The 12,788-nt window shown below is 47.1% G+C and overlaps 1 protein-coding gene across 3 annotated transcripts; it reads right to left on the bottom strand.

Annotated features, from left to right (window-relative positions):
• Nucleotides 1-540: 540 nt before the first annotated feature.
• Nucleotides 541-1,718, bottom strand: Mymx (myomixer, myoblast fusion factor). Of its 3 annotated transcripts, none has more exons than NM_001399467.1 (2): nt 1,578-1,718; nt 541-1,215 (listed from the first exon to the last, which is right to left on the bottom strand). In NM_001399467.1, the coding sequence occupies exon 2, from the start codon at nt 1,199-1,201 to the stop codon at nt 947-949; it is 255 nt and encodes an 84-aa protein (NP_001386396.1). In that variant the 5' UTR covers nt 1,202-1,215; nt 1,578-1,718; the 3' UTR covers nt 541-946. The 3 variants fall into 3 exon arrangements, with proteins under 3 accessions (NP_001386396.1, NP_001386395.1, NP_001386394.1); NM_001399466.1 differs by having other exon boundaries at nt 1,548-1,618; NM_001399465.1 differs by having other exon boundaries at nt 1,516-1,587.
• Between the last annotated feature and the right edge of the window lie 11,070 nt (nt 1,719-12,788).

Here is a 12,788-nt window from a genome sequence, read left to right as displayed (position 1 = left end):
CCTCTAGCTGAGATGTCTCCAAAGCATGCCAGGGACCAATTTTCCTGCCCTTTCAGCCAGCTAGCCTTCCTGCAGCACAGATCTAAGCCACTGATCACTGGGCCACAGCAGGACATTCTAAATGAAATCACACAACTCCAAACAACGTAGAGCTTGTGAGGACCGAGGGACAGATGGAACAAGTTATCGGAAGGAAGTGTTGCCAATATCTCCACCTCTCCTGCTCCTCCAGCTTCCCACAGATAACCCGGAGATAGGACAGAGTGGGGGTGGGGTGGCAAGACTTTCTGAGACACCCCAGTCATTCAACACAGAGCCTGAAATTAGCTCGGCTGGTAGAGAGCTAGCTTAGCGTGCATACAGTTCTGGGTTCAATCCTCAGTGCCACCCAAACAAGGCTTGGATGTGGTATAAACCTGTAACTCCAGCACCTTTGAGATAAAGTCAAAAGGATCAGGAGTTAGTTCAAGATCTTTCTCAGGAGGCTGAGGCCAGACTGGATACAGTAAACAGCTTCCAGAACAAACCGCCACCAGTAACAACAACACACAGTCATTTATTGACTAAGCTTTGAAAGTATTTAAGTCTCTTAAAGGGAGGCAAGGTCTTAGACTGGACAGTTTGGATCTAAATACCACCTCTTAGCTAAATTGTCTTTAGTCTTAAGTGAAACACCATCTCTTAACTGACCTGGATACCTCCTTCATTTGCAGATCCACCCTGGAGGCCAGAGATAAGGCAAAGGGAGCTGCGGGGAGCAAGGGCAACAACACAATCTGTAGACCTCTAGGTGCTAGGGGAGTGGGAGCTGTTCGGGTCAGAACCCTCTGACACTCAGCCCTGACCGTCTTCGCCCACCGGGCATGCTCCAGTTCAAGCGGGTGCCTGAACTAACCCGCTCCAAAAGGTACTTTGATGGACGTGGCTGCTTCAGGGACCCATGGCTTCACTTCCGGGGACCCAATCTCTCCTTCCTCTGGGAGTGGTCCACTCTAGAGGTCTCTCCAGAATCCGGTGGCTGTTGTTGGCTGAGGACAAACAGCAGACAGCTCAGCAAAGCCTCTCTCACGTCTTGGGAGCTCAGTCGGCGGGCCAGACGGCGCAGCAAGGGCAGGAGGTGCTGACGGGCCAGGCGGGCAACAGGCAGCAGCAGGCGTGATAGCAGCGATCGAAGCATCAACGGGAGCAGTGGAACGGGCATGGCAGGACCAGGACCTGCAAAGAGAACCCAGGTTCTCTAGACTGTACCTCTAGCACCCACCTCAGCTGGCAAAACTGGCAAAGTGGGGAGTCCTCCCTTTAGCATATACTTCTATACCCCAGCTTTCAACTTATGGGTTAGTTTGGAGCAGCTCTTTCCTGACATGAAAGCTAGCACAGGGGGGTTCACTCACTGTTAGCATGGATGGGAATGGAGCCCACAGCTGGAGGGTGGTGGGCACTGAGGCTAGGGCCTACCTGGTGCCATTTCCTGTATACCCACTTTCTTTAATCACTCTCTCTCCCTTTGAATACCTGAAGCCTGCACTCCTTGCCCTCCCTCTCACCAGCTCGAACCGGTCAGTAGCAGCTCTCACCAGTCAGAACTGCTCAGAATCAATTTCAGGATGCATTTGCCTGCGGTGGATACAGCATCACAGGACAGCACAAGGGAGCCCCACCCCCTCTGCCTCCACCCAGCTCAGCTCGCTTGGGTGTGGAGGCGACAAGGAGAGAACAGCTGCATTCTGGCACCTGGTATATTCAATAGGTCCAGCTGCTCCCTCTTGCCTTCTTAGGAGGAGAAGAAGGGAGGGGCCATGTGCAGGAATTCCCCATGGGGCGCAGTAGGGGCAGACCTCAGCGTTGGACTGTACTTTCTAGTCGTGTTACCTGAAGCATGTGGACTCTTCTGGGATCCAGGCACCTCAGGTGTTGCCTTTGGAAGTGGAGGAAGAGCTGGAGGAGTCACAGAGAGGATGGCATGTGTTTGATCCCTCAGATGAAGCTAAGCTATGCTCAGACATGTTTCCTAACCCTCACCCTGTACAACTCCCGTGGCCAAGCCAGCCAGGACCTGCGGAGTCTCTGCTGGATCCTTTTTGGGAAGAGGATGGGAGGCACAGTTTCTGTTGCAACTGAGTGCAGTTACATAGAACTGGATGGTATGTCTACTAAAGGATAGGCGGACATACAGTTCAAGACCTTCTCCAGTCATTTCCCTGCCTTAATCTAAAGGAGGTTTATGTATATATGTATATATGTATATATGTTTATAGTTACAACTATATGTGTATATATACATATACATAGTTATATACATGTACATATTTCCAACTTATCTGGTTGGATATATGGCCTGGGTTTTTTTGTTTGTTTGTTTTTTGGTACAAGGTTGATCTGTGTAGCCCTGGCTGGCTTGAAACTCACAGACATCCTTCTGCCTCTGCCATCCAGTAGGCTTTGTTTTAAAATTTTCACTTCCCCCTCAGAAAGCAATTGTAACTCAAGGCTGGATTCAGTGCAGATGGCGGCTATTAGGGTTGGTTTCAATGTCAGCTTGCCACAAATTAAAATGATCCAAGTAGGGAGCCTTTCCTGCAGAGCTGCCCTGATTGCCTTAATTGATGATGAAGAGATCAAAAGGGCGTGGCCAAAGCAGATGATCCGATCCTTACTGGATTGGCCGTCCCTCCAGCTCCTAATGGATTTAATTAGATTCCTTAATTTTGATATATTCATTCCATCGGTTCTGTTCTTCTAGGGAACGAGTCGGGTATGCATGAGGTGTTTTGCAGACTTCAAAGCTGTGGGAATACGGTCACTTCCCATCTGTCATTAGCTGTCCCTGTCAGTATCAAAGACCCTGAAGGAAGAAAAGATTAAAGATTAAAAACAGAAGCCTGGAGAGAGGCAAGAATGTGGACGACAGGCAGCATGATTCTCTCTCTTACTTGCTTTGATGTGGTTCAGTAGTCACAAGCCTGTCCCACCGACCCTAACTGCCCCCCCGCCCCTCCCCCACACCTGGGCTGCTGCGTGGAGACCTAGGGAAAAACATGTGGGTCTTGAGCTCATGGTCTTGCTCAATTTCTTCCCTCCACCTTGCAGGGAAGCAGCAGTAGCACATCTGGCCTGCACCAGCACTGCACTCACCATCAGACACACACAATCAGTTTGTATAAAGGAAAGAGATCTATGTTAGCTTACAGGTGATGCTCTCGGGGGCCTAACAGCCGCTTACATCATCGTCTGCTCTGACGGGTGTGCAAGGTGGGTGCTACAGATAAAAGGCCCCCAGCCACCCCAGAGCTCCATCTCCGTGCTCTCAGTGTTCTCTGTCTGCCTGTCTGCCTGTCTCTGTGTCCCTGTCTGCGTGGAGATGTCTCTGGCCTCGTTCTCTCATTCTCTGAGACTGAGACAGGTAAACCCACTCGAGAGCTGTCTCCAATAAACCTGCCTTTATAAATTTTAAATTTGGCTCAATTTGGTTTATTACATCGGCCAAGAAACTTATTATCTGAAACAGAAACCTATTACTCTACATAGTCCTAGCTGTTCTGGAATTTACTATGTAGATCAGGTTGGCCCATAGGGATCCACCCCCACTCCTCACCCCCCCCCCCGACCCTGGCCTCCCAAATGCTGGGATTAAATGTATGTGCCACCATACATTCAGCCTAAAATAAATAAAATTAAAATTAGAAAAATGTAATCTGCTAGGCAGTGGAGGTACACACCTTTGACTCCTAAGGGAGTGGCAGGCAAATCTCTTTGAATTCAAAGCCAGCCTGGTCTACAGATGGAGTTCTAGGACAGCCAAGGCTACACAGAGAAACCCTGTCTCACACACACACACACACACACACACACACACACTCTCACACACACACACAATAAATAAATAAATAAATAAATAAATAAATAAATAAATAAATAATAATAATAAAAAAGTTCAAATGTGAGCCAGGCATGGTGGCTTATACATACAATCCCAGCATTTGGGGGGTGGAGACAGGAGGATGAACATTTCCAGATGATTCTTGTCTCCATAGTGCTTGAGGTCAATCTGGACAGTAGGAAATAAAATACTGTCTAAAAAAAAAATCTGGGGCTGAGAGGATAGCTCTGTGGTAAAAAACTTGAGGGGGAATAAAAAGAAATTGTGGGTAACTGAGAAGAAAAGAGAAAGGAACCTCTCAATCTAGTTAAAGGCTCTCCAGCTGGAAAAAAATTGCAGCATAATTAAGAACACTCAGGGGCTGGAAATATTGCTCAGCGGTTAGGAACACTGGCTGCTCTTCCAGAGGTCCTGAGTTCAATTCCCAGCAACTACATGGTGGCTTACAACCATCTGTAATGGGATCTGATAACCTCTTCTGGTGTGTCTGAAGACAAGGACAATGTACTCTTATATAAATAGTAAATAAATAAATAATTCTTTTTTTTTTTTTTGGTTCTTTTTTTCGGAGCTGGGGACCGAACCCAGGGCCTTGCGCTTCCTAGGTAAGCGCTCTACCACTGAGCTAAATCTTTTAATAATTCTTAAAACAATAAATAATTCTTAAAACAAACAAACAAACAAACGAAAAACCAAAGACTTCTGTAAAGACTGCTGATTCAGGGACAGACTTTCTTTTTTTCTTAAAAAGATTTTTATTTATGTATTATATATAGATACACTGTATCTGTCTTCAGACACAACAGAAGAGGGCATCAGATCCCATTACAGATGGTTGTGAGCCACCATGTGGTTGCTGGGACTTGAACTCAAGACCTCTGGAAGGACAGGTAATGCTCTTAACCCCTAAGCCAGCTCTCCAGCGGGACTTCGAACTTCTTTTCAATGTGTTGGGATTACAGAGGAGCACCAGCATTCCTGGCTTTCGGGTGCTAGGACTGCTGAAGTCAGACAAGCACTCTACCAGCTGAGCTATATCCTCAATCCTGATTACAGTTTATCAAGGGCACTCCTCCCTGCATGTTGTACGAACTGTCCTGTGAGCTCATTTAAGTTCTTGGTAAGGATTTAGCTATAATAGCGTTAAAATCCACTGAGAGAGAGAGAGAGAGAGAGAGAGAGAGAGAGAGAGAGAGAGAGAGAGAGAGACACTATGCTATCTCACTTTTTCTCTGAGACCTTTCTTTTAACCTCTGGTTTTCTTTTTCTTTTTTTTTTTTTCTTTTGTTTTTTCTTTCTTTTTGGAGCTGAGGCCCGAACCCAGGGCCTTGCGCTTGCTAGGCAAGTGCTCCACCACTGAGCTAAATCCCCAACCCCCCAACCTCTGCTTTTCAATGGATAAAAATGTCCTTTAATACAGTTTAACTCTGCTTCATACTGATTTGTCCTGCAACTCTTTTCTACGTCAACGTCAAAGACCTGCCTTTCCCAGAGTGCAAGTCCCAAGATTCTAGGGCCTAGAGCATTAGGAGAACTCCTCTAGTGCCTTCAGACGAGGAAGCCTAGCTGTTGACAGCGTTTCAAGCCTGCCACAGTCCCTGGGCTCCTGTGACTACTCTCTGTAAGGGCTCCTGGAAGCTCTCTGTAGGATTGCTGTGGTAGCCATCAGGCTGATATCCCCATTTATCTTTTAGGAGTAGAGCAGCAGCCTTTATAAAGGCATGAACTGGAATCTGCCCTCCTTCTCTTCCAACTGCCCATGGCTCCCATCTCGTATTTATTTACTTACCTACTGATAGATTGATTTAATATACCTAAGTACACTGTCGCTGTCTTCAGACTCACCACTGAGGGCATCAGATCCCATGGTTGTGAGCCACCATGTGGTTGCTGGGAATTAAACTCAAGACCTCTGGAAGAGCAACCGGTGCCCTTAACTGCTGAGCCATTTCTCCCTACTTCTTTCTTTTTCATTTACGTATATGAGCGTCTCCTCTGCGTGTACACTTATGCACCACATGCACGCAGTGCTTGCCAAGGCTAGAAGAAGGCGTCAGGTCCTCCAGAACCGGAGTTGCAGATGGCTGTGAACCACTGTGTGGATGCTGGAAACTAAATCTGCTTCCTCTGTGAGAACAGTTAAATACTCTGAACCACGGAGCCATCTCTCCAGCCCCTGGCCTCCCTTACTCTCTACTCCAGGCACCAATGGCCTCCTTACTGTTCCTCAACTGTGTCTCAGAGAACAGTAAGTTCCGCCCTAAGGCTTTGCATGGAGGAAAAAATATTGCTGTGTGCCCTGTCTTTTCTAGGTTCTTTGACCAGTATATGAATTAAATTGACCCGAAAACGGATTGATGGGTGACACTGATTTTAATTATATGTGGACTAATGTCACTTCTTAAACAAAGAAGTGAGGGTGTACCTGAGGCAAGCCCTGAGGTCTATCTACCACCCTGACGTCATATGATTCTCCAATTTCAGAACAGCAGCACGAGGCTTCCTGGGGTAACAGACAAACTAAGGGAGGCTGAGACAGAAAAAAAAAAAAGTCATGGAGAATCGACTGTCTTGTTATGTAGATAAAAGTCTCTGGGATAGGACTGCTGACCTTGCAGTGGACTCCTCTCACTGCAGAAAAAGAAAGAAACCTTTGTGGTAAAGGTTACTTTAGCATCGCTGTCTTCCTGGTACAGAAGATTTTACAAGGGAACATTTCCTTTTCTTCACAAAAGGACAGCTTTACAGAGAGACCTCTGTGTCTACAGTTTCTCAAAATAGCCGGTTGAAGTAATCACCATGGGAAAGAAGTAAGTCTTGTGGTAGCGGAGTTTGGTCTCCTAAGTCGCAACTGAATCTTCCCCTCAAAGTTTCACAGCCCCATTTTTCCTTGCTCGTTAGCTTTCACGGTAACGGAAGACTATGCAGGCTGCTCAGGGAGGAAAGCCGTGTAGTCTTATTCAGAGGCGAACACTGTGAATTAACCCGCCAAAAAGGAGAGGCCCACTGGTGCAATACTGGTACGAGAGTTACAGGAACAACCAACCGCTTTCTCCTTGGACTTGAGGATTGCTTCCCTCCAGAGGTAATTCATGCTCGGTACTGCGAACTTGGTTAAATGCCCACGGTTCTGAAGGCCAAATGGACATGCTGTCAAGCCACCTTATAAATATTTGTGTTTATACCCACTGACAAGCACCCTGTCTTAGACACACCAGAAGAGGGCATCAGGTCCCATTACAGACGGTTGTGAGCCACCGAGTGGCTGCTGGGAATCGAACGCAGGATCTCTGGAAGAGCAGTCAGTGCCCTTAACCGCTGAGCCATCTCTCCAACCCGAAGCTTGCTTTCTTCAGTGGACAACAGTTAATGCAGAGACTCCTAACTCATCAAAAATTTGAGAATAAGTGACAGCTCGGTGTTCAGCCTTAAGTGGGACGTTTATATTTACTCCCTTCGAAACTCAGGGAATAGCACGGGGCAGGAGGTAGAAAGAATGCCAGAGCTGGAGGAGAAGGAGCGCTGCGCAACACTGTCTTCTAGACACAGCGCGGCTTTCTATGAAATTCACAAATTGCACAAGACCCGCACAGTCCAAGCCGATGAGGTCAGTCAACACTGCCGCAGGCAGCACTGTTCAGACTCAAGGGTTACTGAGGAAAAGAAGGGTGATGGGAAAAGCCTTGTTGAGGGGTGTCTGGGGAGGTAGGGGAGAGTTGTTAGAGATATTTATGATTGGGGCTGGAGAGATGGCTCAGCGGTTAAGGGCACTGACTGCTCTTCCAGAGGTCCTGAGTTCAATTCCCAGCAGCCACATGGTGGCTCACAACCATCTGTAATGAGATCTGATGCCCTCTTCTGGTGTGTCTGAAGACAGCTACAGTGTGCTTATATAAATAAAATAAATAATTATTTAAAAAGAAGAAAAAGCATATTTACGACTAAGATGCAAGTGTGTACGTGTACGAATTTATAAAATAACAATTTTTTTTAAGTTTCACACTCCTGAAACTGGGTCTGGAGGCGACGCCATAATCCAAGACAAAGCATTTCTGGCTGTGGAAAGAAAAGCTAGAGCCATGTGGAGCAATGCATGCCAGCAATCTCAGCATTCCAGGGGTGAAGGCAAGGGGATCAGAGTTTAGGGCCTGCTGGTGTCATGTGGTGAGTTCGTGAGTTCAAGACCAGCCTGGGTAATAAAAAAAAAAAAAAAAAAAAAAAAAACTTAAAAGGTCCCCAAACAACACCAATACAACAAACTGGAGTGAGTGTGGTGGTTGTGGGGCGTACCTTTTATCCCAGCAGTCAGGAAACAGAGACAGGAGGGTCCCTGTGAGTTCCAGTTCAGCCTGGTCTACAGAGCGAGTACCAGGACAGCCGGAGCCCCAGAGAGAAACCCTGTGTAGGAAAAAGCAAACCAAACTGGAGCTCGCTCTGAGCTAGTTCCTAAGTCTAGGAGGCACGACTAGCTGAGAGGATTCTCGATGTTGGGCTCAAAGCACGTTTCCCAAATTGTCTCTGGTCGAGCTTTGTGAGACACAAGACATCAAGGTCAATGCTTCGTGGTTTGTTATCTCTCCAGATTTGCACTGGGTCCTCGGCTTGCAGGGCTTCCGGAGAGAAGTTTGGGTGATGCAGGCCAAAAAGGCGGGACGACTGAAAGAGTCAAGTTGGGCATGGCGGCTCACAGACTGCCGGGAAATTTTCCTTTCTTTAGGCTCCATTGCGTTGGTAGTTGGTTAAATTGACAGACACGAGTGTCTCTTTAGAATATCTTCATTTTTCCTGGTCAGTTAATAACCGCAGCAGGACAAAGCTGACGAAAAGCAAGCTGGATGGCTCCCTCTGGGAACTCCCGAACTACAAAGAGCCCCGACGCTTAACGCCTATGGTTGCCGTGACACCGCGCCACCCCCACAACCACCCACACCGACACAGTATGTCTGTCCATCTTTTCCAGCCTCAGCTTCCACAGCTGGCTTCAGATACTTTCCTTCCCAATTCCTGTCTCAATAGATCAGGGAGTAGCTCAAGTCCTTGGGCTGGGGAGACACAGAGAGGAAACGGGTTATTGTGTCTGGTAACAATGAGGAATTCAGTCAAGCAAGGGGGTGGGGTGGGAGACAAGGAATTTGTTTAATCTTCATCCACTGTCTCTCCCTAGCCCATCCTGGCCTCAACTCCTCTGTCCTCCTCCTTCCCATCCTGTCCCGTAATAACCCACCCTACTGGATGCCTTCAGCCTGCCTCTAGCATTTTCATTGCTGATAAGAATGCTGCCTCGAAACCCTCCATGGGCAAGCACCAATCCCTAACACTACTAGTGATGCTGTGTTATGCTTGCCCACTGGACTCTGTTATGCTTGCAGACAGGAGCACGTTGTCCTTTGAGAGGCTCCACCCAGCAGCTGACACAGACAGATGCAGACACCCACAGCCAAACAGTGGATGGAGTTTGGAATGCTTATGGAAGAATAGAAGGAAAGACTGTGGGCGCTGAAGAGGATAGGAACTCCACGGGAAGACCAACAGAGTCAACTAACCTAGACCCTTGGGATTCTCAGGGAGTGAATCAACAACCTAGGCCTAGACCTAGGCCTCCCCGCACATATGTAGCAGATGTGCAGCTTGGTCTTGAGGTGGGTCCCAAACAACTGGAGCAGAGGCTATCCCAAAGCTGTTGCCTGTTTGTGGGACATGTTCTTCTAGCTGGGCTGCCTTGTCTGGGCTCAGTGGGAGAGGAAGCGCCTAGCCTCGAAGAGACTTCAAGTGTCAGGGTGAAGGACTACCCAGGTGCCCCCGCCCACTCAGAGGAGAAGGGGATGGGGGGAAAGGAGGATGGGGAGATGGGGGAAGGATTGTGGGAAGGGTTAGCCAGGAGGGGGGTAGTGAGCAGGATGCAAAGTGAGTAAACAAGAAGAAGTAAATTTTTTAAGAGAACTTTTTGTTGTTTTTATTTTATTTTATTTTATTTTATTTTATTTTATGTATATCAGTACACTGTCGCTGTTTTCAGACACACCAGAAGAGGGCATCGGATCCCATGACAGATGGGTGTGAGCCACCATGTGGTTGCTGGGAATTGAACTCAGGACCTCTGGAAGAGCAGTTGAGAACGGGCATTTGTGTGTTGGTTGCAGACTGGTTGCATGCAAGGTGCTGCAACAAACGGGAAAGAGGTTGCACCCACGAAGGGTCAGGCAGGGTCACGGGCACTGTACAGGCAACGTGAAGATGTCTTGGTGAGAGTTTAATAGAGCTAACGGGTTCTGGCCAGACTTGGGAGCACCGAGCCTCCTCCTCCTATGTCAGTCTGTATTTCTCTACCCAAGGGCTCCAGAGCACTCTATGGCCACTAGGACCCACAATTAAAACTATATCTAGGGACTGGGTTATAGCTCTGTTGATACAGCACATGCTCAAAGCTTTGGGGGTTGATCCCTTAGCACAGAGGTTCTCAACCTGTGGGTCTCGACCCCTTTGAGAGTCAAATGACTTTCATATGGGTCAAATTATCAGATATCATACATATCAGATATTTACATTACGGTTCACAACAGTAGCAAAATTACAGTCTCGTTCAATTATTTTATGCTTGGGGGAGGGGGGGGTCACCCCAACATGAAGAGCTGTGTTAAAGGGCTGTTCTCCCAGCACTGGAGACAGAAGAACAAGAAATTCAGGTATTAGTTACTGCTATCACTGCAGTGCTAAAATACCTAGATCAAAGGCTACTTAGGGAAGAAAGTTTATTTTGGCTCATGGTTCAAAGGGGTAAGAGTCCATCCACCAGGGTAGGGATGTGAGGCAACAAGCCTCAGGCAGGCCAACAGGAAAGTGAACCTGAACTCACACCTTGAACTGCAGTAAACTGAAGGCAGGTAAATCTTTTACTCTCAGAGTCGACCCCTGTGTAAATACACTTCCTCCATCAGGGCCACGCCTCCTGAATGTCAGAACCAAGTATTAAAATATCCAAATCTGGGGGCTGGAGAGATGGCTCAGCGGTTAAGAGCACTCGACTACTTCTCCAGAGGTCCTGAGTTCAATTCCCAGCACCTACATGGTGGCTCACAACCATCTGTAATGGGATCCGATGCCCTCTTCTGGTGTGTCTGAAGACAGCGACAGTGTACTTATATATAATAAATGAATAAAAAAAAAATCCAAATCTGTAGGGGACATTCTCAAAGGTGAAAACACAAGGCTTGGCTTGGCTCTCAAAGGCATCCGTCTGCTTTTTCGGTTTTTTTAACTTCCAGAAAGTCCCTACTCCTCAGCTACCTGAATGGACCAGCATACAGAGAAAATTAAGGGCACTCGGGAAGGAAAGGAACCCTGCTGTCTGGAATCTTTTTGTTTAATTTATAGCTATTTTTATGCATATGGGCGTTTTGTCTGAATGCATATCCAGTATGTGGACATTTGGTGACAAAGGACAACTAGGCTACCCTAGAACTGGAGGTACAGGTGAGTCACCATGTGGGTGATGGGAATTGAGCGCAGGTCCTCTGGAAGAGCAACCAGTGCCCTTAACCACTGTTTCGTCACCCTAAACCCTGCCCTCCGGAATCTTGGTTAGGAGCCAGAAACTTAAAACACAACTGGTAAAGCCAAAATGGTCTCTAGAAATAATGGTCCAGCCAGGTGTGGTGGCATATGCCTTTGATCCTAGCACTCTAGAAGCAGGCAGAACTCTGTGAGTTCGAGTCCAGCTTGGTCTGTCTACAGACTGAGTTTCAGGATATTCAGGGCTGCATAGAGAAACCCTGTCAATCAATCAATCAATCAATCAATCAATCAATAACAATGCTCATTGCCCTGAAGATTTCTCAAAACAAGGACGTTTAAAACAACCAATAAGGGCTGGAGAGATGGCTCAGCAGTTAAGAGCACTGACTGCTCTTCCAGAGGTCCTGAGTTCAATTCCCAGCACCCACATGGTGGCTTACAACCATCTGTAATGGAATCTGATGCCCTCTTCTGGTGTGTCTGAAGACAGCTACAGTGTACTCATATATAATAAATAAATATTAAAAAAAAAAAAACAACCAATAAGGGTAAGGGCCTGGAGGGAGGTGGCTTAGCTGTTAAGAGCACTGGCTGTTCTTCCAGAGAACTCAAGTTCGATTCCTAGCCCCAACATGGCGGCTCATAGCCATTTGTAACGCTAGGATCCAAAGAATCCAACCCCTTCTTCTGGCCTCCATAGGCGCTAAGTGTACACACACTGCACAGAAATGCAGGCAGGCAAAACACCCAAAACATAATAACAAAACCAAGAACCACGAATAAATTATGCTTACCTAAATTGTTTCTGGTCTTGAGTGTTGCTGTCTTAGCGCTCTCCTCTCATTTTCCAACCTGAACAATATACTCCAGAAAAGCCATCTTGCAGTTTTATGTGCAAAGAAGGAAATGCTCTAAGAGAAGGGAAAGAGGCTGGGGAGGGAGTACAGCTGGGAAAATGCTTGCTTGCATGAAGCTCTGGGTTTGTTCCTTAGCATCATATAAAACTGGTGTGGGACATGACGGCAATCCCAGCATCCCTGGTGCAGAAACAGGATGATCCAGTTGGAAGCCAGTCTGTGTTAGGAAACTTGTCTAAAGAGAGAGGGGGGAGGAAATGTGTTAAACTTAATCTTTAAATATTAATCTTTAAATCTACTTGATCACATCTCTCTCTCTCTCTGCTGCCCTCATATCTCATATTTTGGGTACATTATTTTCCTTTTTCTGCGTCTTTTTCTCTACATGACTGCACTTAAATCTCTACCTCATAAACTCATAGGCTACCGGGTGTGGTGGTATCCAGCATTAATCCTAGCACTTGGGAGGCAGAGGCGGGTGGATCTCTGTGATTTGAGACCAACCTGGTCTATCTAGTAAGTTCCATGACAACCAGGTC

This window comes from Rattus norvegicus, chromosome 9, assembly GCF_021556685.1.
Source record: "Rattus norvegicus strain SHRSP/BbbUtx chromosome 9, alternate assembly SHRSP_T2T, whole genome shotgun sequence".
NCBI lineage: Eukaryota > Metazoa > Chordata > Mammalia > Rodentia > Muridae > Rattus > Rattus norvegicus.
The sequence above is the reverse complement of the archived record's forward strand: the minus strand, read 5'-3'. Positions and strand labels throughout refer to the sequence as shown.

Coding starts and splice junctions, on each gene's coding strand:
- Mymx (NM_001399467.1), bottom strand. CDS start 1,201: ATGCCCGTTCCACTGCTCCCGTTGATGCTTCGATCGCTGCTATCACGC.